The 22,292-nt window shown below is 37.2% G+C and overlaps 4 protein-coding genes across 7 annotated transcripts; 2 read left to right on the top strand and 2 right to left on the bottom strand.

The window, feature by feature from the left end:
- The first annotated feature begins 146 nt into the window (after positions 1-146).
- Positions 147-1,902, top strand: LOC113492134 (mesencephalic astrocyte-derived neurotrophic factor homolog). The gene is made up of 2 exons (XM_026869460.1): positions 147-848; positions 1,725-1,902. Exon 1 carries the CDS (start codon positions 305-307, stop codon positions 824-826), a length of 522 nt encoding a protein of 173 aa, XP_026725261.1. The 5' UTR covers positions 147-304; the 3' UTR covers positions 827-848; positions 1,725-1,902.
- A 781-nt stretch (positions 1,903-2,683) lies between these two features.
- On the bottom strand, positions 2,684-3,930 carry LOC113492135 (putative ATP synthase subunit f, mitochondrial). Its single transcript, XM_026869461.1, has 4 exons — positions 3,771-3,930; positions 3,594-3,692; positions 3,121-3,237; positions 2,684-2,820 (listed from the first exon to the last, which is right to left on the bottom strand). Exons 1-4 carry the CDS (start codon positions 3,847-3,849, stop codon positions 2,792-2,794), a joined length of 324 nt encoding a protein of 107 aa, XP_026725262.1. The 5' UTR covers positions 3,850-3,930; the 3' UTR covers positions 2,684-2,791.
- Positions 3,931-4,148: 218 nt separating this feature from the next.
- On the top strand, positions 4,149-5,454 carry LOC113492132 (26S proteasome non-ATPase regulatory subunit 4). The gene has a single exon (XM_026869457.1). The coding sequence runs from the start codon at positions 4,237-4,239 to the stop codon at positions 5,329-5,331; it is 1,095 nt and encodes a 364-aa protein (XP_026725258.1). The 5' UTR covers positions 4,149-4,236; the 3' UTR covers positions 5,332-5,454.
- On the bottom strand, positions 5,414-22,285 carry LOC113492130 (ribonuclease Z, mitochondrial). 4 transcript variants are annotated; one of them, XM_026869455.1, is made up of 32 exons: positions 22,061-22,285; positions 21,794-21,988; positions 21,483-21,669; positions 20,796-20,917; positions 20,502-20,707; positions 20,326-20,411; positions 20,041-20,206; positions 19,717-19,852; positions 19,145-19,385; positions 18,175-18,338; positions 17,516-17,731; positions 17,198-17,340; positions 16,758-16,927; positions 16,229-16,418; positions 15,645-15,877; positions 14,071-14,218; positions 12,390-12,503; positions 11,910-12,038; positions 11,325-11,429; positions 10,859-10,948; positions 10,309-10,407; positions 9,624-9,743; positions 9,319-9,384; positions 8,994-9,059; positions 8,147-8,254; positions 7,676-7,762; positions 7,458-7,550; positions 7,182-7,253; positions 6,568-6,696; positions 6,129-6,242; positions 5,600-5,713; positions 5,414-5,505 (listed from the first exon to the last, which is right to left on the bottom strand). In XM_026869455.1, exons 2-32 carry the CDS (start codon positions 21,955-21,957, stop codon positions 5,462-5,464), a joined length of 4,122 nt encoding a protein of 1,373 aa, XP_026725256.1. In that variant the 5' UTR covers positions 21,958-21,988; positions 22,061-22,285; the 3' UTR covers positions 5,414-5,461. The 4 variants fall into 4 exon arrangements, with proteins under 4 accessions (XP_026725256.1, XP_026725257.1, XP_026725254.1 ...); XM_026869456.1 differs by having other exon boundaries at positions 21,794-21,962; XM_026869453.1 differs by having other exon boundaries at positions 21,794-22,285.
- Between the last annotated feature and the right edge of the window lie 7 nt (positions 22,286-22,292).

Here is a 22,292-nt window from a genome sequence, read left to right as displayed (position 1 = left end):
TTATATTAATAAAAACTAAATACCTAATGATAATTGGTATTTACTATTGCAATACTTAGTTCAATTGAACCACATGCAATTTTGACAGCATAATTTAGTAACACGTCCACATCACCAGCTTGCCGCAACGTGCACCAATCACAGCTCGCCAAGTAAAGCTGTCAACGTTTTCGTTTCGATGAATGGACGAGATTCTTCTATCACTTGAAATTTGTACTATTTCTATTTATTCTGTAACAAGTTGCGGTGTATTTAACAGCTGGAGTTAAATTTAGCGTATATCATTATATAAAATCAGTGCAAAATGTATAAATTAAACGTGTTTCATTTATTATTCTTAGCGACAATCGTCCAGGTTGCACTCGCTCTAAAGGAAGGCGAATGCGAAGTTTGTATCAAAACTGTGGAAAAATTCGCCGCCACGTTAACAGATGATGTAAAAAAGAACCCAAAATTAATCGAGGCTGAGTTTAAAAAATTCTGTAAAGGTTCCAAAAATAAAGAGAACAGGTTTTGTTACTATTTGGGCGGGTTAGAAGAGTCTGCCACCGGTATCCTGGGCGAACTTTCGAAGCCGCTCAGTTGGTCCATGCCGGCTGACAAGATCTGTGAGAAGTTGAAGAAGAAGGACGCACAGATCTGTGACCTCAGGTTTGACAAACAAATAGACCTGAAGAATGTAGATTTAAAGAAACTCAAAGTCCGTGATTTAAAGAAAATCCTGAACGACTGGGATGAGGTCTGCGACGGTTGCATCGAGAAGACCGACTTTATCAAGAGAATAGAAGAGCTGAAGCCCAAATACATGGGCAAATCTGAATTGTAAAGTAGCTCAAATAAAATAATAGGTAAGGTTAAACATTTAATGCTAAAGTTTGATTGTCATATGTTTCCAAGATTCATCTGCCATTAGATCTTGATCTGTGAATAGAAAGGTCATTCACCTCACTCTGTCATCAATAATGATATAATATGTATAAAGTATAAATCTATAAAAGTTAGGTTAGGTTGTATTTTTTATTCAGATAAAAAAATGAATTTCTAGCAGATTCGTACAAAATATATAAACTGAGTTTGTGACCATCTTGAATTACCTATAGTATTATCAATATTACTTTGATATTGGCATTCCTTGTATCTAATCCACAAAACTAAGATCACCCAACTTTCCATAAAATCCTAGGTCACATATTTTGCAACTTCTGTTCCCTAAGATAGTCTCAGTACAATAAAAGTAATCATTTAATTTATTTCATTATATTTCAGTCTCAAGCACCAATACAATGGTTTGAATGAATAAAAACAAATTGAATGATTAACATTCAATTGTTTTGTCATTATATCATCTAATTGGATTTTTATAATTTGATAAATTTTATTGTAACAAAGAGGTATTATAAGAGATTGCAAATAAAATACCTTGAAATATGTAAATCTAGCAACTTGACTACTAACTCATGATCATCATGGGATGTGGATTAACATTAAAGACATACTTGCTGTTAAAATCATTTCACAACCATAATGTAAGAAGAAGAATGTATTTCATTTTTTTATTGTATGCTTGTAACATCGTATTAGTCAACAAAACATAGAATATTTTGATAAAATCCATATTGCACTGCAAGCAAATAAACAATTTTATTCTATTCCTATTAACTATACTTCGTGACATTAAAATATACTGCTATTTAAATAAACCAATATGTAAATTTTTGTTACAGATTAATTCATGGGACACTTATGTGATATCACATCTCAGTAAAGTCGTGTGCCGCAGTTGCGTCAGTTCTGGAGATCAACAGACTATTGCATTTGATAAACTGTATGTCAGTGTGTGTGAAGAATGCATGTGTTGAATAAATTATTATTGCTATTAAGTAATTAAAATATTTTTTCCAATTCATTGTTTTATTTTTATACTATTTTTTAACAGTCACTATAGTTATTTATTACTGAAGAAAGTAGTATATTTATTCTAACTTACAATCTCCTGTTTTTTAATATGACTGGGTACCCCATTTTTGTTAGTTTATTTGTACTACTCTAGATAGATTGGCTTTTTTACTATATACCTAGGACCATAAGGTTATTATTTTTATAATGGTAAAGTTACATATACATTTAGGATGTAGCAAACATACTGTAATAAATTTTGTTTTTTTCCTGTATTGTTGGACCTAAAAATAAGTAGTATTTTGTTATTATTGAATTCAATGCGTCATAACTTGCAGTTGCATTTTTGTGATACAGAAAACTTTAATTCTAATTGCTATCAGGTGATTTAAAACTGTTGATGACCCCCTGTCTTGTGTACCTAAGTACCTGCTCTGGCCATTGTATTTTTAGTAACAAAAATATTAAATATTAGTACATAATCAAACTCCATTTGTTAAAGAGTTCATAAAAGGTTAACTATCTCATCATACAGAACCTAAACCTAAAACAAATGCATAATAAAAAACGACTGATTTACTTTAGTGGTATATTATATTTGGAAACCTGTAACATTTGTTTTTAGATAAATTTCTTTTATAAACTGAATTTTTATATAAGACCGAAACATAGTTAAGTTTCTTTTTAATGCTTAAACAAATGGTCTATACATCACATGTGTAGCAGAGGTGTTACTTCACCTGTAAAACCTCTACTAGGGGGATTATTATGTAAATAATACACAAAAAACGGTTCACACTAATTTTTATTGCAGTATGATTGATCTAGCACATACAGTATCTTTTAATTAATTGCATACATAAATAACATGCTGATGGAGATGCAAGGATCCAGATTAGTGGTATTTGTAATTCCTGTGGTGCTCTGAAAATAAAAGAAACATGATTAACTAACTAATTATGAGCAGATAAAATGTCTATTTTATTATCTGGATTACACATGCTATTTTTTTTTAACATATCTGTTTCTCCGACCTCTATTTAGATAGTATTGTCCAATACCAATCTGACTTTATAACTGGGATAAAAGAGACTTATTATTTTAAATAAAGTAACAAAACACTTTTTTCTCCTTTTGTTCATATTTGCCCTTACCTTGATTATTTCTAAAACATCCTGTTTTGTTTATTCTGTGAAATCAAGGAAATGTATTTATGTAACTTACTCATCTTTCCGTAGTTAATCATATAGAAGAAAGCCATGCTGCCAGTCAGCAGCTGCAAGAAGGGCGCAATGCCGACCTTCTTTGGCTGCACATACTTGTGTTGCCACCTCCACCAGGCTGGAAAATCAACACAATGAAAAGTCATTCATATAATGACAGGTCAATAAGACATTAAAATTAGCTATCTTATGAAATTAGCTTTATAGTTAATTTACTTTAAGGTCTGTTATTTGACTTACAAAGAAAATTTAGGAAGCACAAAATGTTTTGTAGTAAGAAAAGTCAATCTTGTTTCAGTATGTCTTTCCTTGTCTTAGATTTAACATATTCATCACTTTTGAGAATTATTTATTATTTTTAGTTTCATTTATAAAATAAATGGATACCCTCAGCTACGCTACACCTATAACCTCAAATATCGGTAGGATATGTTGTACACCTAAGTAGGTATATATAAGTAATAAAGATTATACCTCGGCTGAAAGCTCCAGCGATGGCCTGGGGCGACTTGTTCCTGCGGGCTAACCAACCACCGAGCTCATTGATTTTCACTTGGCCAAACGGAGTATCAGCTGAAAACGAGATTGAAAATTACATAATCGGCAATGGTAAACTCAAGGGTAACATTATTTATGTGAAGTTTAACTTACGTTTTCCATAGAAGCGGGCTGGGTCGTATGGCCCATGGACTGAGGGGTTGTATTCCTTAGGATAATCACCGAAACCCATGATTCCTTCGGGTTTCTAAAATTTATTTAGTGAAAACTCAGTGTTCAGCCAGTCGATCTGTCAATCGGGTCCCATAGACAAGTCATACGTCTATCTGTTTTTCGTTGGTATTGATTCTTATAAAAACCTAACAAGAAAATAAAATTGATTTTATATATTTTTATGAGGATATTAATATAATGTTAAAAGTTTTGTGTTTATTTAATTTAGTCCTTATTTGTAATTTATTTGATAGAAAGCAAACACCCGGTTTGAAGTATAATCTGTAGCTTTGGATCTATATTTCTAAATTTTGATGTCTATGATTATTATACAGCAAATTTCATTCTTTGTGAGGTGGTCTCAATTTGTTTATTTCGAAAAACCGTCGCTGAATAATCTAGAAAAATGGTCTTAGAAAGTACTATGATTTGTGTGGATAACAGTGATTATATGAGAAATGGAGATTTCCTACCTACAAGACTGCAAGCACAGCAAGATGCCGTAAATCTGGTATGCCATTCCAAAACACGGTCAAATCCTGAGAATAATGTGGGTTTGCTGACTTTAGCTAATGTAGAAGTACTAGCCACACTAACCAGCGATGTGGGGCGCATTATGTCCAAGTTGCACCGTGTTCAGCCCAATGGTAACATCAACTTGTTGACGGGCATCAGAATTGCCCACTTAGCTTTGAAGCATCGTCAGGGAAAGAATCACAAGATGCGAATTGTCGTTTTTGTCGGCTCGCCAGTAGAGTCAGACGAAAAAGAATTGGTCAAACTAGCTAAGAGGCTTAAGAAAGAGAAGGTGAATTGTGACGTTGTCTCGTTTGGTGAAGATTCTGAAAATAATCCTCTCTTGACATCCTTTGTCAATACCTTGAACGGCAAGGATAACAATGCTGGAGGCAGCCACTTAGTTTCTGTCCCAGCTGGTGGCTGTGTAGTGCTGTCTGAAGCTTTAATATCTAGCCCCTTGATTGGTGGTGATGGAGCAGGGCCTTCAGGCTCAGGCCTATCACCATTTGAGTTTGGTGTTGATCCCAATGAAGATCCAGAACTTGCACTTGCTTTGCGTGTATCAATGGAGGAGCAAAGGCAACGCCAGGAGGAGGAGTCTCGCCGCCAACAAACTACTGCTGAAGGAGAGCCTGGCAAGACTGGTGAGCCTCAGAATACTGGCATGGAACGGGCCTTAGCCATGTCTCTAGGTCATGAAGCTATGGAACTGTCTGAAGAAGAACAAATTGCTCTAGCTATGCAAATGAGCATGCAACAAGAAGGTCCACAAGCTGAGGAGAGCATGGACGTGTCAGAGGAGTATGCTGAAGTTATGAATGATCCTGCTTTCCTCCAAAGTGTGCTGGAAAACCTGCCGGGTGTGGACCCCCAGAGTGAAGCTATCCGTAATGCCATGTCCACCATAAAGAAGGATAAGGATGAGAAAGATGACAAAGATCAAAAGGACAAGGACAAGGGTTCTGGTTCAGGCTCTAAGTAAATACAGCATTGTTTTTCAATTTTTTTAATTGACACATTATGCTCGTAAACTTTAACAATACACACCACAATGCAGTGTTACTATCACTATAAATTTATTAATAACAGATGAGTTATAATTTAATTTGTGTTTATTTCCATGAGATCCAGTTGAGTCCTTCAATTTTGTCATATTCTAAAACAAAATAATGTTACGTGTAACAATCAATCATTTAGATAAAATATAAGGAAAAAAAAATTTCAAGATTTTGTAATTGCCTACAACTAACTTGATTCAATCCAAAAGTGTTTACTTTGAAATTTTTGTTTTACTTCTGTGAGTTGTTGTTTCCTCACTTCCTCAGTTACAGGGTTTAATCTTGGTACATGTGGTTTTTTTTTTGCTAAAAGAGAATAAGCTGTTTAGTTATAGAAACAGACAATATGAACATTAAAAAGTGAGGGTGTTCTATTACCTTGTGTGAAATTGGACTGGATTCCTTTAGTTACAAAGATCCTTTAGACATAAAATCAATAATCAGTCACTCTTGAAAATGAATAGGAATGCAGACCCAGCCCAGTTTTCACTAAAATAATAGAAATATATTACTAATGAAATTATTTGTATAACATTTGAGGATGTTATGTGCAAAAGTGTACAAACCCACATTCCAAAACGACAATTCAACTCAAAACAATTTACAATACACATGCAACATGGTTAATCCGAATAAAAATACATGATATATGTGGGTTGGGCCACTTGTGTGCAGACAGCCTCATTTATTAATTAAACACATTCGTAATGAATCCGAATACCGGAATTAGCACAAGCTTTTATGGTAAGATCCTGGGGCTTTTTGTTTAACAAAAGGTAGGAACTCTTTATGTCTTCCAACTGGGGTTTGAAGCTCCGATTGCTGTGGCCTGTGGCTGGAACACCAGAAAATCATATTTACTCTATATTTTTTTTTAGGATTTGATTATTTTTGTCAGTTAACACCTTTTGATTTGGAATATTTAATGGAGTGTGCACACAAATGCGAGTTACCTCCTTGTACGTGAGCGGAGGCACGGGGGAGGCAGACGTCGTGTGCGCTTCGTCAGTGGCGCCCTCCCCCGTCCTGCCGCTCACATGCCTTCAGGAAGTGACTTGCACTTTGCGATGATTCAGCAATTTGAAAAGAAAGCACTTATTTCAATTGGTTTCAAGTAGGGATGAAAACTGATAATATTTTAATTAGCAAAAATCTCTTACGATTCGGTCTGACGGGATGAGAGTGATGCATTTCAGGGGCAGCTCCATCGCTATTGACCGAACTTTTTTGTCTTTCTCTCACACCTTGGGATGGTAACGCCTTTTTGGGACTACCAGGTTTTTTGAGTTCTATAAGAAATGAGATATTAGTTGGACACCACGTACATACTCAAGTAGGTACTTTAATTTTCCTAAACTTGTACCATACACACACTACCGTAAAACGGAGTGAATAGAGGGTTTTCTGGGGTGGATAGAAACAAAGTTTTTATTAAAATTTGGACGTTTAACTAGACAAAACATAAAGATTATACGCAGACTCACAAGTATTTCATAAAGTAACTGAGTCTAAGCATTTGAATGTAAGAAAATATTCATGTAACCCCCTAAAAAACACTATTCTCTATTCACCCCTTGAAACTCTATTCACCCCGTTTTACCATTATGGAAAGTTTCAAATGGGCGGCGTTGATTGTTGGTTAGAGGTATTTATTTAATACCTACATGCGCTGTTCGAACTGTCGATGTCGGTCGCTCACCGATATACCCCAAAATAAAAATAAAATGCAAATAATGCCTCAATCGTAGTTACTCAAATTGTTAGTCATTATTACCTGGCAAGGTTCGCTTTGCTTGTATAGGCGATCTACCTCTGTTCGGCGACCGTGGCGGCGTTTTTTGGCAATCTGGAAACAAATAAGGGGTTCGAAGAAGTAAGAATTGGACATTGCCCTAACATCATAGAAGATTTGTATAATCAACTGTTACAACCTATATAAAAATTATAAATAGTGTTTTACCCAGTAAACAAGTTGTGGGAGATGAATTCTATCTAGAATTTACACGAACATAGAAAACCCATTGGGTTCTTAAGTAGGCAAGTCCACTACCTGGGCTATGGTTCTTGACTTCGCGATGATCGTGGAGACCGTTGAGAACAGTATGAGCAGGCTTCATTTTTATTGTAGGAGAACTTGATACATCTAAAAAGTGCAAAATTAAGTACCAAGTCACGCAAGTAAAAGATATGTAGCAATAAATTAATGATTTATTGATTGAGAAGTACAAAGATTAATTCAGAAAGTAAAGTGGGTGACGAATACAATACCTTGAGGGTTTTTGCCCGCTGACTTCGGAGGCCTCGTAGGACTTCGGCTATTAGATCTATGCAGAGATGATACGGAAGTACGTAATGCTGGAAGGAGAAAACGTTAAAAAAATAAACTAAGCTTAAGTTGGGCATTGATAGCAGGTTTATTTTAACAGGGAGTGACAGACTCAAAAACTTAAGACCTAAAGACGTAAGATATTTCATGAACAGGGTAGAGAAAAGATAATTATAATAATTGAAGACCTATACCTACCTACATATAGTATTTTAGCATCTAATATTTAGACCATCAGGTTTCCCGAACATAGTTACTTAATGCTTTCAATTAATTGATTTGATGATACCTAACTAATTAAAAAGTAGTTTCTACGAAAAATATTTTTGTTTGCATAAATTCAAACTAAGTAACAAGTAACAGTGACTCGCCTTGATGTGATCATAACGAAACGTAACAAAAAAAAGACTCACATCTAGCACCAATATTGCTTCTCATGATCGGTATTTTAGTATCCGGAAAGACATTGGGACTAGTATTCGATGCCCGTAACTTGTTCCCGGATACAGTGGCCTTCGTGGCTGTCCAAAACAAAACGGCAAATACTATTACAGTGACAATCAAAACCCCTCCACCGCCCCAATGTGGATAGAGGCACGACGTGATGCGTGCCACCCGCCAAAAGATAAGGTGTCCGAGAATGCTCGTGACAACGTCTACTTTTTGGAGCTTTACTGAAATAGAACCGTCGACTGTTAAACAGCTTTTCCAAAACCTGCTTTAGTTATTAAGCTAAAACTGTATATTACTAAGCTAGTTCAGAAACTTAACCGAATTCAAATAATTATAAATAAAAACTTTGTTCCTTTTTCGACTTTTCGGAGGATTTAACTTTGATCTAGACCGAAAAAATTACCGGAACAAAAAACATCATTATTACTCTTGGTTTGTGAAGTCGGTTAGAACTACGATAGGTACGCTACTGACTGCGACTGACAAACGTTGGCTCATAGTTTAGCAGCAGACGGTCAGGTGCGCGTCAGTAGCACTAGCTACATATATGCTTACATACATAGATTTAAATAAAAATGAAATTTAATGGCAGCTGTTAATTTGGGTTTGCAAATAAGGTTCTGTTTTTTTTTTAAATAACAAATGCTGGTGCTTCCACCCTCACTGAGAGAGTGAGAGGGCGGATTGGAGTGCTGTGTAGCTGAGATTGCGCAGTGATTCGTGTTAAGTTCAAAGCTACCATTAAGTTTGCATCCTGCTACATACATATATGTAAGTGCCTACTAGTAGATGAAAGCTGTTACTCACGTATTTTAGATCTTAAACACTCAGGTCGTTGCGGAGTAGTTGGAGGAGGAGACTCTCTGTTTTCCGCTTGAAAAAACATTCGATTAATCAACAGATATTATGAAGGTAGCTAATCATTGCATATTCAACCTTCATCCGATAGCATTAAGGTAGGTACGTAATAGACTGATGCATAATTTTCGAAAATATTTCGACAGCCCGTCAGTCCAATGTTCACCAAAATGTTTACCCACAGAATAGTGTATCAAAAGATACCTAGTAAGGTTCGTGTGATAGATTCTTAGGTAGATACTTAAAAGGATACTTAAAAACACCATTAATGTACCTTTCCATGCCCTTGTGGGGGATTTCGTACGACCAATATTATTTGTGACCTTATCCCGGCTCGGGTCTGAAAACAAGCGTCGTTTAAGTACAGTTAGTTAAAGCAATTTGTGGTCAATCTTCGAATAAAAGAGTTCTTACTTTTAAGAGAAATCTATGCCCCGGATTGCGCCAATGTTAACAACGAAGTAGGTAATGTAACATATGGGTAACACCGTGCAAGTTGTCTCGGGACGTATTACCGGTTAAGGTGTTGCTAATAAAATGTAGGTATACAGTCTATAAATAAGATTATTTTCTGCTTACTCGTGACCGGCGGCCATGGCAGGTCTCTTCTTATAGTTAGCTTTTTATTTACAGGTGTCACCAGTGGCTTGCCGTAGCCGCACCGGCGAATTACTTCATGCGACTCTATAGGACCAGTACCTGCGAAAATACATCATCTCAGGCTTCTCTCAGAAGTCTTATAGCCGTATAAAAATTGTCCAAAGTGAAGTTCCCAAAGAAAAGAGGGGTGTTATAAGTTTAACACTATGTGGGCGTTTCTGTGTCTGTCTGTGGCACTGTAGCACTTATACGGGTGAACCGATTTTGAAGAGGTATTTTTTCTTAGAAAATCGATTTTCTAAGGATGGTTATCATACGCTCCAGAATCGATAAAATCAGTCCAGTCATTTCAAGACCATGTGCTTTTTTCGAAAAGAGGTATTACGGGTGCTATGTGTGTTTTTCTGTGGCACTTTTGCTCCTAAATGGGTGAACGGTGTTTTAATGCGGTTTTTTTGCCGGTGGATATTTTGTTTCTTTATTTCACTGGGCAGTCACAAAAACAGCATGATTTCGCCTGATGGTGTTACATTGACAAGCCTCTGAATATGGCTATTAATTTGCTCGCAAAGTTTACTTACATGTGGTGTGGCACATACCTTGTAGGTAGATACCGAGGAACATAGACATAGACAATGATTCTTTTAGTAATAAAGTAACTCACGTGATGGAGGCCCGGAACTTCTCTTAGAGCTCGCGTTGCTCATGATGTCCATTACTTCCTCAGCCGTGGGCGGGTGCGATGTGTCCTTCGATCGCGCTGCTGTATAATAAAAATGTTACTTATAGTGGAATAGTTGCTGCTCCCCGGCAAGCCCGCTAAAAATCGAAAATGATCCCACGGGACCAAAAAATAAGCGTCTTAATCCGTTCAGTGGTTTTTGCGAGAACGAGGAACGAATATCCATAAATACCAACTTTCGCGTTTATAACATTAATAGGATTCGTAGGATAGTTGCTTTCCAATAAATAACCTACTCACTTGAGGTTTTAAATGTAACACAAGAATACTTTATGGACCCTGTTTGGGCACAGCAAGTACTTTTCTACTGGCGCTAAGGACGTGAGCAATTGCTTCTAAGCAAATAAGTGGATAGTTAAATCCCTACATTAAACAAAATGTGGACGGGGGTATCTCACGGCAAAAATGTTCTCGATATAATTTGGAAACTGATTTTTTTTTATTTCTATTGATTAAGTTTTTTGTTACTTACAATCGACAGTGTATCCCGAAGAGTTGACTGAAATCTTCGCTGAAGTCGCGGTGTCTCTACTGAAGTCCGAAGTGTTGCTCATCGAACGAGCTGTAGGCAACAGAATAAACCGTGCAGCATTATAGTTATGTACGTAATGGTGCAACGGCAGTGCTTCAATAACAGGTACAATAGGCACAATAGTTCAGTAGAAAATTTAAAAAGGGTCATTTAATGATGCAACAAATTAGATATATGATTTTATCATTCACTCTTAATCGTTTCACTTTTAAACCTAAGTTTTTAAACAGAAAGGCGCCAAGATTGCTTATTCTATAATTATATAATATTTATATGTTATGTATTTAAACTATACCTTAAACTATTTCGACCGTAGAAATGAAACCTAGATTTCATACAAAATTGAGTCGAAGGTCATGTAGGAAAAGCAAGTATTGGCTACAAAAATAAGTAAGTAGATATTTACGTGTTGACTCCATGTCTATGGGCTTTTCCTTTTCTTGTTCCTTCGGGGTAGGCGGTGGCTGCTGTTGATCTGTCTTAGGCTTAGGACGCTCGTTGCTTGGTTGTCCTGAACATTTTAATTATTTTATTAAATAATTACAATAAATAGAACCTTTCGTAGCTGTGAAGGTATGGTAGGTATATAATAAATTCAGCAATCGTGTCACCCTCATAACCAAAAAGTGGGGGTATTAATCCCTTACTATCTAACCGGATACGAGTATTAATATTCAACCCCTTCTTTATGAGAGACGCGAACTTTGACAGTCTTAGTCCCAAGTGGGAAGCTGAGTTCGAGTGACGCAGTGATCACCTATTGATCGCAAAGCCAATGAAAATAAATTGATGCTATTACTGAACAGTAAAAAATGAAATAATAGGTTGAAATTTGTGCAGCCTGTCGTAAAATATTGATCTAATTTAAAGAGCCAAAGTTAAATTTATTTATGACTAAGGCTGTATTGGTTAATTATAGGGTGCTTCCAAATAAAAGTCATGAGGAAGCTTGAAGATTTGAAGGCCCTTAAACATAGATAGGGATAATTACGTGATGCTGCCCGCGCCGGACTCTTGCGCGACTCCGGCGGCGGCGGCGATGCCGAGGCAGAGTTGCTTCTGCTCCTCGGCTTTCGGACAGTACCCGTTATCGTCATGCCCTTGATCTCCTGCCGCAGCCCTGTACGAACACCCGGTAGGAAAATAACAATTTAACTGAGTAGCAGGTTTATAATGTGCTACTTTTTTAACTGCAAATAAATGCATAGCATATAATGAAGAAGCGTAAGTATGAATAACGATTAATACCACACATAATGACACTTTTATTTTAAATAGGAAAGAATATAAGAGAATTTGCGTGTTTGTGACCTCTTTACACCCAAACAGGTGGACCGATTACGATAAATCTTTGCACGGAGATAGCTGACACCTTGTATAAACAAATAGTCTTCACTTCACTACTAACGTTATATACAACCTATATAACCGACATTCAAGCAGGAGAGTGTTCTAAAAATTATAGTCTTACGCGAAGCATTGCTCTCCCTGTATCGCGCGTGCGGGGCGGGCGCTGAGCTGGCGGCGCGGCAGGCGGCGTTGCGTCGGGTGCGGGACTCCGAGCGCTGCCGGTCCATCGGGGTCTCTACAGTGCCAGGATACTTATGTTACATCCTGAGATACTAGCTACCACTCCAATACCCAAGGGATAGAAAGTATGAAAGAAAAAACATTTATTCGCGTTCTTATGACGCATATTAGTAAAGATAGAAAGTGTGTTTAAAAAGATCAATCTGACATTGTAGGTATTCTTTTCTGGCCTTGGACTGAATCCGTTGGCTTTATTAATTCTTTTTAATATGTCGATTACTTTAATTATTATTTTGAGTACAAGAGAGTTCACATCATCTGTGCAATTGTACAACTATCTGATGTGAATATATATACTTTTAATACATACTTTTTTTCCTAAGTTTTATCTAGTCGACCATGATTACGAAATTTTGGAACATCTTTGTAGCTAGATTAGTAATTTACATAAAGCCCTTTTTCGCTGTATTCATATAGACTTGTTTGATTAAATAACCTTATAGATAGATATTAGTGTGTAGTATTTAAGTACTTTTATAAGGCACTGACAACAACTTATTACATTATTACATACTTACCAATACACTACGCAGAATATGGGAACAAAGATACAGGAAATGATAATGAAACCAACATTACATGACATTATTTATTTCAATAATTAACAACATATTACTTTACATACCAACTAAATGTATTTTATACAATTCTTATGCATTCTATGCAAAGTTAACCAAAGTCTATAGTTTACGCATCTTAAATGGTACTTAAGTAAGGTGTGTCAGTAGTGTAACCTTGAGAAAATAATAATAGCTTGTAAAGGTGTAACAGAGCACCTGAATGAAAGAAAGAGAGGGTAATACATCGGTGTCTCAATTTTTGACCCCTTATGAAGCTAAAAATCTTAGTATAAGCCCCCCTAATAACTTCCTTTTACCTTAAATATTGTAAAAGTCTTAATATTTACTAATAACGGCAACGCGTAGAAATGTAAAAAATGGGTCTATTGCCCGCGTTAAGCCTAGGCAAAACGCATTCTGGAAACCACGTAATATGCAACATTTGATATATTCAAATTAATTTATCTAATGACTTAACGGTAGGTTGTAACTTTGAACAGAAGTTTAAAAATAAATACCTATACTAAGGCGTAACAGCGTTATAAAAAACGCAATAACAAGCATAACATAGTTTATACTAAGAGTATGGCGAACACGTTTCATAAAAAGAAAATAAAAATAGGAAAATGTATATTCATACATGTCAATATGTAAAGATTGGAATTTTACTTTTCCATACTGACTTTGTTTTCAGTCAGTCGCACTGTTAATGCTGTGTTAGTGATTAGCTGATAACACTATATTTTGGGGCGGAGCGAGGCATATAAAAATGTTGTTGCCTATCGCATTACTTGCTTTACTCACGAGACCAGTTAAGTAGGTAAAATCAGTTCAATTTTTCCGTGAAGAACGAACTATTTACTAGGCTCGACCTTGACACGGTTTTCTGTAAATCGATTTCCCCGAGGCCAGATAGAGTTAAGTAAGGCCTTGTGTCCTAGCTGGTGTGTGTGCTGGTGTGCGAGTATGTGTCAGGCCTGGCGCGCTTGTGTGTGGGGGTACCGGGCGGCAGGCTGGGCGAGGACGTGCGACGCTCGCGGTGGCGCTGGCGTTGTGCCGCCTTCAGCTCCATCTCCACGCAGTGCTCCGCGAACATCAGCTGCAGCGGCGCGTACATGTGAGGTAGCAGCTCCAGGTCGCTCATCGTGATCTGGACCACAAATATGAGAAGCATTTTACGAAGGTGGCTAATAGTAACAAATCTGTCATGGCTCTGCAACGTAATAATTGATACATAAAATAATTTCATACTTTTAGAACATACTGGGCTGATACGACGGATGGGCTTTTCTTTCAACTGCCTATACAAGGTACTATTTTCAAGCTCTGTACCAAAAATCAATAAAATTGGAGCACTAATTTAGTCGCAAATGATTTTTTAAGTTTTTACCCTGTTTGAACATGATGTATTTTCTTAACAGCCGATTATGTCTACGCGCATCATAGGTCATGCACCTTACAACGATAAATCTGAGTACAACCTACGATGCGTTGTTGCCGCACTGACGCAAGTCTCAAGTACAACTAAATAATTTTTCGCTAAAAAGATGGCAAAGCAAACAAGGAAGCAATACACACACACACACTTGCACTTTTATGACGAGTGACAATAATAGCAAAACTTCCTGCGCGTAAAAGAAATAGATCAGTGTGTTGTTATTGCATCCTAGATCCTTGCGTTCGGTAAGTGGGGCTTCAGTGCGCCGCGCTATCCTTCCGGAACGTTTGTTACGTAACACAAAGCTGCTGCGCCGCTTTTATTTTGCCGAAGTCGTGCACAGACAATAATTTAATTGTGATTATGTTTTGTTGTTGTGATAGGGACACTAAATAAGTTTAAGACAGTTTTTTTTGTGACAGGACACGTAACTTTGTATTATTAATATTATGAAGTATTAGTGCTTTTTTCGTGATTAACTGTTGTCATTGTGCTTATCGAGGATCAGTTATTTAATTACAAAAATAAATAGCAATATTCCCTGTCCGTATAAATTGTGCGTAAATGTAAATGGAGAACACATCGGGAATTTAAAAATATTGTGTTTTTTTTCTGGTGGTTTTTGTGTGCCTTTAATTTCATATAGACATGCCTATCATAAAATCCAACCCCAGCGGAGGGCTAAGTGGCCGCCTGGGCCCGCGCCGCTATACCTACGAGATAGCACACGCCGCGCAAGGCGCGTGTGCGACGTTGCCGCTTTGTTCCCTAATTATAAAGGGTGGTTGCATTTCACTCTGATTTCTGAGCTATTTAGTTTGTTTGATAACAAAAAATGGTTAAATTTTACTTTTTAATCCGTGTCGAATTTATACTAAACACATATAGTATAGGTAGTGTAATTTAACGCCCATTCGTCATATCAACTCTGTATATTATAAATCTATTATATATTATGACTAAAATCTGATAGCTAACTCTGTTTACTATGATCTTGACAATATTAAAAAGATTGTTTTACCAAATACTACAATACAACACTAGAAAATTTAAAATAATTATTGTTTATAATAGTTTATATATCACTTCTATAGCAAGAGAATTAAATTAATATCTCAGATTGAAATACATTACCGACCTGCATATTGTCAAAAGCGATCCCCACACTGTTATTATCGTTGAGTATGTGCGCGTTCAGGCGCGGCAGTCGCGCGTACCGCTGACTGAAGTGCGTGAGTAGTGTGTACCGCGCGTTCATCTGCCGCCCTATCTCTATTGCCTGCGTCGTTGTAGAGTGCATCTTAGTTCGGGCTTCGTCGGCTAGCTCATCTTCCATTGTCGCTTCGTGGATTAATAGGGTGGAGTTTTCACCTGGTAACAAGAACAATATTTTCTAGTTATGGACAGGCATTGTGTGACTCACGAAGGGTTGGCTTAAGTCTTGGTGTTTTTGGCTATGGAACTTAAATTTTTGTGAAACCGCAGCGACGCTAGGATCAAATTAATTACTGCGAGAGCCGTTTTTTTAAATATTATGTATAAAAGTCGTGAAAAAAGCTGGATTCTATCTGAAATCGGACGATCTGTATGCAGATGTATCTGAGCTTGGCAGCAGTATTTAACTGCATTACCGATCTCTAGCAAAAGAATGTCGAGTGCTGGCACAAAACCGCTTTTAAACACAGATAGGTGACTGATAAGTATTTTACACTAATCTCTCACCGATCTTAACAAGTTCTTCGCAGGGCAGCGTATCCCCGGAGTAAGTGATCTTGTGTTGGTCGTCCACATCTATCGCGACGCCAAACGCGTTGGGACAGTGCGCTACTAGACACGTCTTCATTCCGGCCACGCCCAGCGACGCCAGTACTGCTGACGTCATGTCAACATTTTGTGATGGATGGTCGTGTAGCTGTAAAACAATATACTCATTAATCACCATTATCTATGTAATTATGTATACAAATACTATGAGTGTGGATATAAAAGCTGTTGTAGCTGTAAAATAGATTGCGATTTTTTATTTGTACTAAAGAGTACTACTGCTTCGAAAAAATATGCTATTAGTTAAGAAGACGACGACAATCCTTTAACAATCGGTATAAAAACTATAATTTGTATTAGGTTAATGCTGGTTGTAAACCAGCTAATGTACCAAATTTCATCTTAACCGTTCAGTGGTTTTTGCATGAAAGAGGAACAAGTTACAAGTAGCGCCGTTATTTCATCTCTATGTATATGAATGTCTTACCAAGCTCTGATTAGGAATGAGGGTGTAGTCGTTCCTGAGCCGTTCAAACTGATGGTCGTAGAGCGTGAGCCAGGTGACAATCTGTCCGGGCGCGAGCAGGTACAGCGGCGGCGAAGCTTCCCCTGTCTCCTCTATAGCTTGCCGGCGGGCTTGGATCACACCAATGAGACCTATAAGATGATGACGAGTTTTTGTGTAAAATATAGCTTAAAATGTAGTTTTTGTATTTGAATAAAACCGTTCAGGTGCGATTTAGAATCTCGACACTAAGTGATTCGTACAAAAAGGCTAAAAAATAGCAATCTAGTTCCACCTGGTAAATAAATTTATGGGCAACCCCAGATTTATTTGTCATCCTATTTTAGCCTTTGATTACGGACTCCCAATAAAAATTACATATTGACAACTCTGTGCAGTTAGTAGAAAAAAAGAATGCTTACCAATATGGTGATCTGCGTGCAAATGCGAAATGTAAATAGCCTTCAAAGTTCTAAGGAAAGCGTTGACTTTCTTTGGTCCATAAAAGCGCACTAACTGTCCGAATGTGCCTTCACCACAGTCCAGCAAAATCGAACGGTCTTCGCTAGAAAACAAATGTAAACCTTTTAGTATTTCTTCAATAGTAATAGATTATAGATTACATATTAAATATTTGGTCATATTGTACGTTTAAATAAATGTTAAGTACCTCATCCCTAATCCCACGTGAAAAAGTAAAAATGTAAATCTTTAATTATTTAATATAGAAAAACACTTACCTAACATGCACAACAATAGCGCTGGTATTCCTCGTTTTACTGGGTATACAGGACCCCGTGCCCAAGAATACAACCTTGGGGTACTCCTTAGCGTCGCTCTTCGCGTATCTCATACTATCCACCAGGCGTCGGAACTGCTCCAAGCTTCCAACAAACCCGTCCACATCCATCGTCTCCTGAATATAGTCCTGAATGTGGAGCTTTGGTTCCGCAGTCCTAGAGTATTAGAGAAGTGATAATGAATATCAAAGGCGTCATATAAATTTAAAATTCAATAGGAAATGAATACTTAAAAACGTTCGAAGCATGCTACTGAACGAAAAAATATAAGTATAGTGCAATAGCATCAACTGTACACATATAACTGAAGTGAGTCTAGATTTTAAAATGGAAAATGCTCAACTTAATGTGGGTAAAGCATTTCTAAACACACTAATAACACTTTCCAATCATAGTTCTCAAATAAGCGGTGAAGTGCGATAAAATGGGTGCTATCTAAAAATAATATAATGAAAACCAGTTGAATAAGATTTTATAAAATATTTTTAATCACTTTTCATTCAGTCCAGGCTTTAACTTACAGCTGTAGAATACTATGGGCATGTAAAACAAATTAGTCTCGTTAGGTCATTAAAAAAAAAGGTGAATAAAAATCTGACCTGTCGAGCTGCCTCTTTGGCCTCAAATGGTACATGGTGAGCGTCCGTCCCGCCAACAGCTCGAGTTTGGAAACGGAATCGCATTCTTCCACGGCCACAGGATGCCCGTCGCCCTTAGCTGACCCCTCCAGGTTAATAATGTTCTGGAACTGCGCGAGCGCTATCTACAAATGACGGTATGTGATCGCACCTTCACCGCATGCCATGCATAATTACTAAGTACTAAAAAAGCTTCACGCAAGACAGGTATGAAGCATTACGTTACCATACGAGTGCATTTTGGTTGCACAGTTATATACGACACAACGATATTAGAGCTCAAGGTTTTTGGATTGCCGCATTGTTTCGTTAGCTAGGACTTCACACACAACACGATATGACAAAAATACAGAAACAAATAAAACATCCAAAAACAAGAACTACATTTATCTAGAAAACAACTGTCTGATTTGAGAGTAGGAACAGAAAATAATTTTAACTTGAATATTCGTTTAGGGACTTTCTATATTATGTTGCGTCTTCTGTCTTCATTTTACGGCGTGCCTTCTTATGCCTTTTTTCATTGAAATATAGCTCTTGTTTGTTTTATTGTATGGTTCTGGTATAGTATTTTTAATTCCATGGTAGACACTTATATTTTTCGGATTATTACAATAAAGCATAGGGTGACCAAAAATCGAATCGAATCATACTTATTTTTAATGCATTCAATACAAATTCACACTTCTACTACTATTATCAAACACATTCATAAAATATTGATCATCAAGATAACTTTTCCCTTCACAATCCAAAATTATTAAATCTAGCACTAAAGCAGCACTAGCAGTAATCAAAGTATGACAACAAGACGCCGGAAACAATGCATATGTAATCAAATTCGAGTATTAACGAATCTTTGACATCAAACGAACTATAAAAACGATGAGAGTCCCGCGAAAGCACATGTATCATAAAATAAACAACATACCTTATTCTTCAACTCTTCGAGCCCTTTCAATCGCACAGGACTATTCGTTTTCGGTACGGGCGGATGCGCGTTCCACACGGCAGGCACACTGACGTCACGAAGCAGCGGGAAGATGTCGGGGTCGAGTAGGTGCAGCTTGTGCTGTGTCCGGTGGACCGCTTCGGAACCGAGACACGAGTTCTGATGGTTCAGAATCAAGTGTCGAGTGCACGGCCCGAACATAGCCATGAAGGAACGGTACCTGGTAGAAATATTTGATACGTAATATTGGTTGAACACAACAAACTAACATGTAACAACAAGTCAAACTATTTGTCTAAAAATAAATGGGTCCTAAGCTAAAGTTGAGGCGCCCGTTGTAGGCAACTTGACTTGACTTCTTTTTTTAATAAGCATTTAAATAGTTCACTGCCGATAAAACACACCATATAGAACAGCTTATAGCCGTGTTCAAACCATACAAATAGTTAATCGACGAATATGAGCGAAAGTACAATAAACTGCGCAATACTCTCAGGATCGGCGGAGGTTTGGTTAAAGACAGCCTATCTGCAATCATTAGTAGAACTCACGTTGGATGATGAAACACATGAGGAGGCGTGAAGTGCACAATAAGTGTGGGGATGTTCTCTGGAGGATTGGTGTCGTTATCGAAGTGAGATGAGAACTCCGCCTCCTTTAGATACGATAGGTCTGGTACATCCAATACTAGAAACAAAGAAAATATGAGTTACTGTAATAAAACAACAAGTAATAACTACCTAGATATTTAGGTTATTTGAGTGTAATTAAGAAATCATCAGATATTATTACTCATAGAAATTTAGTTAAATTTTGAGTGTAATTTTCCTTCTTAAGCACTTTCTTATGCAGAAAAGTACACGAAAAGTGCTTACCGATAAACACGGGCCCAGGATCATCAGGCGTCTTAACATCTTTGGAGAGTACAAGAGATCCATCAGGCAGAACCACGTCCTGGCCGTTCTTCAGTTGGCCTAGCATCGGGCCTGGTTTGACGCCTAGCTCAACACACTTCGCCAAGTCAAGGGTTCCAAGTCGTTTCTGTAATGAAGGGTAAATACAGAGAAATAAAAAATGTGTTTTCATGCGTAAATTGGAGTCATAACATTTGTGACATGTCTAACAAAAACAGATGTTTGATTCCAACTCATCTAATTTACCTTCAATGTGCAAATGTAGGCAACAGAACAGTGGGTTTTCTTTTGCAGTTCATGTAGAACTTTTTCAGTCTTTTTCTTTTGTGGATCTGTAAAATAAAGTTATATGAATTAAACCATTTATTTTTTGGCTACTCTAAAAGAAACAAATGTAAAACCTTATACATAAAGCAACTTACCTCTGTCTTGAACAGGTTTTACTTTAGGTCTTTCCCTCTCTTTAACGAATTTAGCTTTAGGCTCCAAGGTTCGGACCTCAGGCCTATAGTAGTCTGTGTCATCATGACTGAATTCTTCATATTCTTTATCAGAGTTAGTTTCTGATTTTGGTTTCCTAGTTCCTGATTTCAAATCTTTACCTGTCAGTAGGTTATCATGGGGGCCTCTGAAAAAGGTTGATGTAAAAAGTTTTAATGACTAGTTTAAAGAGGTGATAGAAATTACAAATTATCAGCATAATGAAATTAACTCACAGTAACACATATTTGACATTCATAACATTGTCTTCGAAGTCTTCACTGTTACTGCACTTTGCCATGGTTACATTCATATCCTTCATGATGACAAAGCGCCGAGTTGCATTATACAACTCATCCTGTAAGAAATGGTTGTTATGACATGTAGAGAAGTTAAAAGATATTCAATTGATTAACCTTTGCATTATTTCTTAAAAAGAATGATGCAATGTAGAATCAATCCACTGCAATGCGTGTACACATGCAATGTTATGTATAAATCCAGATCCAGCATCTAGATGTACCAATATGGTATACCTACATTTTGCAGTAAAATTATTGAAATTATGATCAATTGTTGAATTGCTGACTTTAATTGATAAGACAATACTTTTTAATTAGTTTGTAATATTATGTTGAGCAGGGCCAGATCTAGGGGCCCAGGGGCCCCGAGGCCTCGAGGCAATAAAGGAGTGGGGGCCTGCTTGGTTCAAGTCATTTTATTTTAGTGAAAAATTTATCGAGCTGTTTTTATATTCTTACTTTGGTGGTGGGCCCCTGTTCATAGTTGGCCCCTAGGCACTGGCCTAAAGTGCCTTATGGATAATACGGCACTGATGATGAGTTGTGCAATCTTTTGTTTAATAACACAAGAAAAACATACTGGATACAATATAGGTGCTAAAATGTTAAATAATACCATACCAAGCCTTCAGGTCCATGTAATGTGATATTTGGTACTCCGACATCCTGTAGAGTGAGCGACAGGCCCGGCAGGCCTCCAATGTTTCTCCAGGTTTTACTGGTGATAAATATGTGGTCAAGTCTTGAAAGCTTTACCTTGTGTTCATGGGCCAGCCTTTGTGTACACTCACCACAGTTAAATAGATATCTGGAACATTATAAACAAAGAGACTTAGAATTGAAATTAGAGGTGAAATTAAAGAAGAGGTTACAAATGAATGTAAACAAAGCACAAAAAAAAAAACAAATGCACTTCAGTTTTCTTAGCTTACCGCTTTTGATCAGTGAAGAGGTACAACGTGTTCGGCGCGCCTCTCGCGCCCGAACCCAGTACCTGAAGGTATACCGTGCTGGGGCCATACTTCTCAGACTTTTTAGATATTTGTTGCCTTTGACGTTGCGCCTCAGCGATTCGTGAAGAAGTCGCTTTCGGCATATCGGCTAGAAATTCCAACAGCTTCTTAGTACTATCAGACGAATAAAAATGTGTGCTACGATAGCTAACTACTCGGCAACTAAACAATACACTTATACCGTACATGTGTTTTGAGGTTATTATTATTTCAAGCCAAAGTTTACGAGCATTCGTATCTGTAATTTTTACTTGAAAGTATTATTTTTGGCATAATACATAATTATTTAATTATTGCTTTTCATGACACATTTTCAGATTTGGAACATATTTGAGTTTTCCTCCGCGATTTTCAGTATTTTCCTAACATTTCACATTGACAGATGACATTTGCGGTTGGCATTCGCGATAGGACGCGT

Source organism: Trichoplusia ni, chromosome 3 (genome assembly GCF_003590095.1).
Source record: "Trichoplusia ni isolate ovarian cell line Hi5 chromosome 3, tn1, whole genome shotgun sequence".
Taxonomy (NCBI): Eukaryota; Metazoa; Arthropoda; class Insecta; order Lepidoptera; family Noctuidae; genus Trichoplusia; species Trichoplusia ni.
The sequence above is the reverse complement of the archived record's forward strand: the minus strand, read 5'-3'. Positions and strand labels throughout refer to the sequence as shown.

Excerpts from the sequence above, each read along its gene's own strand:
- LOC113492134 (XM_026869460.1), top strand. The coding sequence starts at position 305 with ATGTATAAATTAAACGTGTTTCATTTATTATTCTTAGCGACAATCGTC.
- LOC113492132 (XM_026869457.1), top strand. The coding sequence starts at position 4,237 with ATGGTCTTAGAAAGTACTATGATTTGTGTGGATAACAGTGATTATATG.
- LOC113492135 (XM_026869461.1), bottom strand. The coding sequence starts at position 3,849 with ATGGGTTTCGGTGATTATCCTAAGGAATACAACCCCTCAGTCCATGGG. Across the intron at positions 3,238-3,593 it reads CGCTGGAGCTTTCAGCCGAG|CCTGGTGGAGGTGGCAACAC; the intron begins GTATAATCTTTA and ends TTGATTTTCCAG. Across the intron at positions 2,821-3,120 it reads GATTAACTACGGAAAGATGA|AGCACCACAGGAATTACAAA; the intron begins GTAAGTTACATA and ends TTTTATTTTCAG.
- LOC113492130 (XM_026869453.1), bottom strand. The coding sequence starts at position 22,062 with ATGTACGGTATAAGTGTATTGTTTAGTTGCCGAGTAGTTAGCTATCGT. Across the intron at positions 15,878-16,228 it reads CGAAGAACTTGTTAAGATCG|GTGAAAACTCCACCCTATTA; the intron begins GTGAGAGATTAG and ends TCTTGTTACCAG. Across the intron at positions 12,039-12,389 it reads CAGGGAGAGCAATGCTTCGC|GGCTGCGGCAGGAGATCAAG; the intron begins GTAAGACTATAA and ends GTGTTCGTACAG.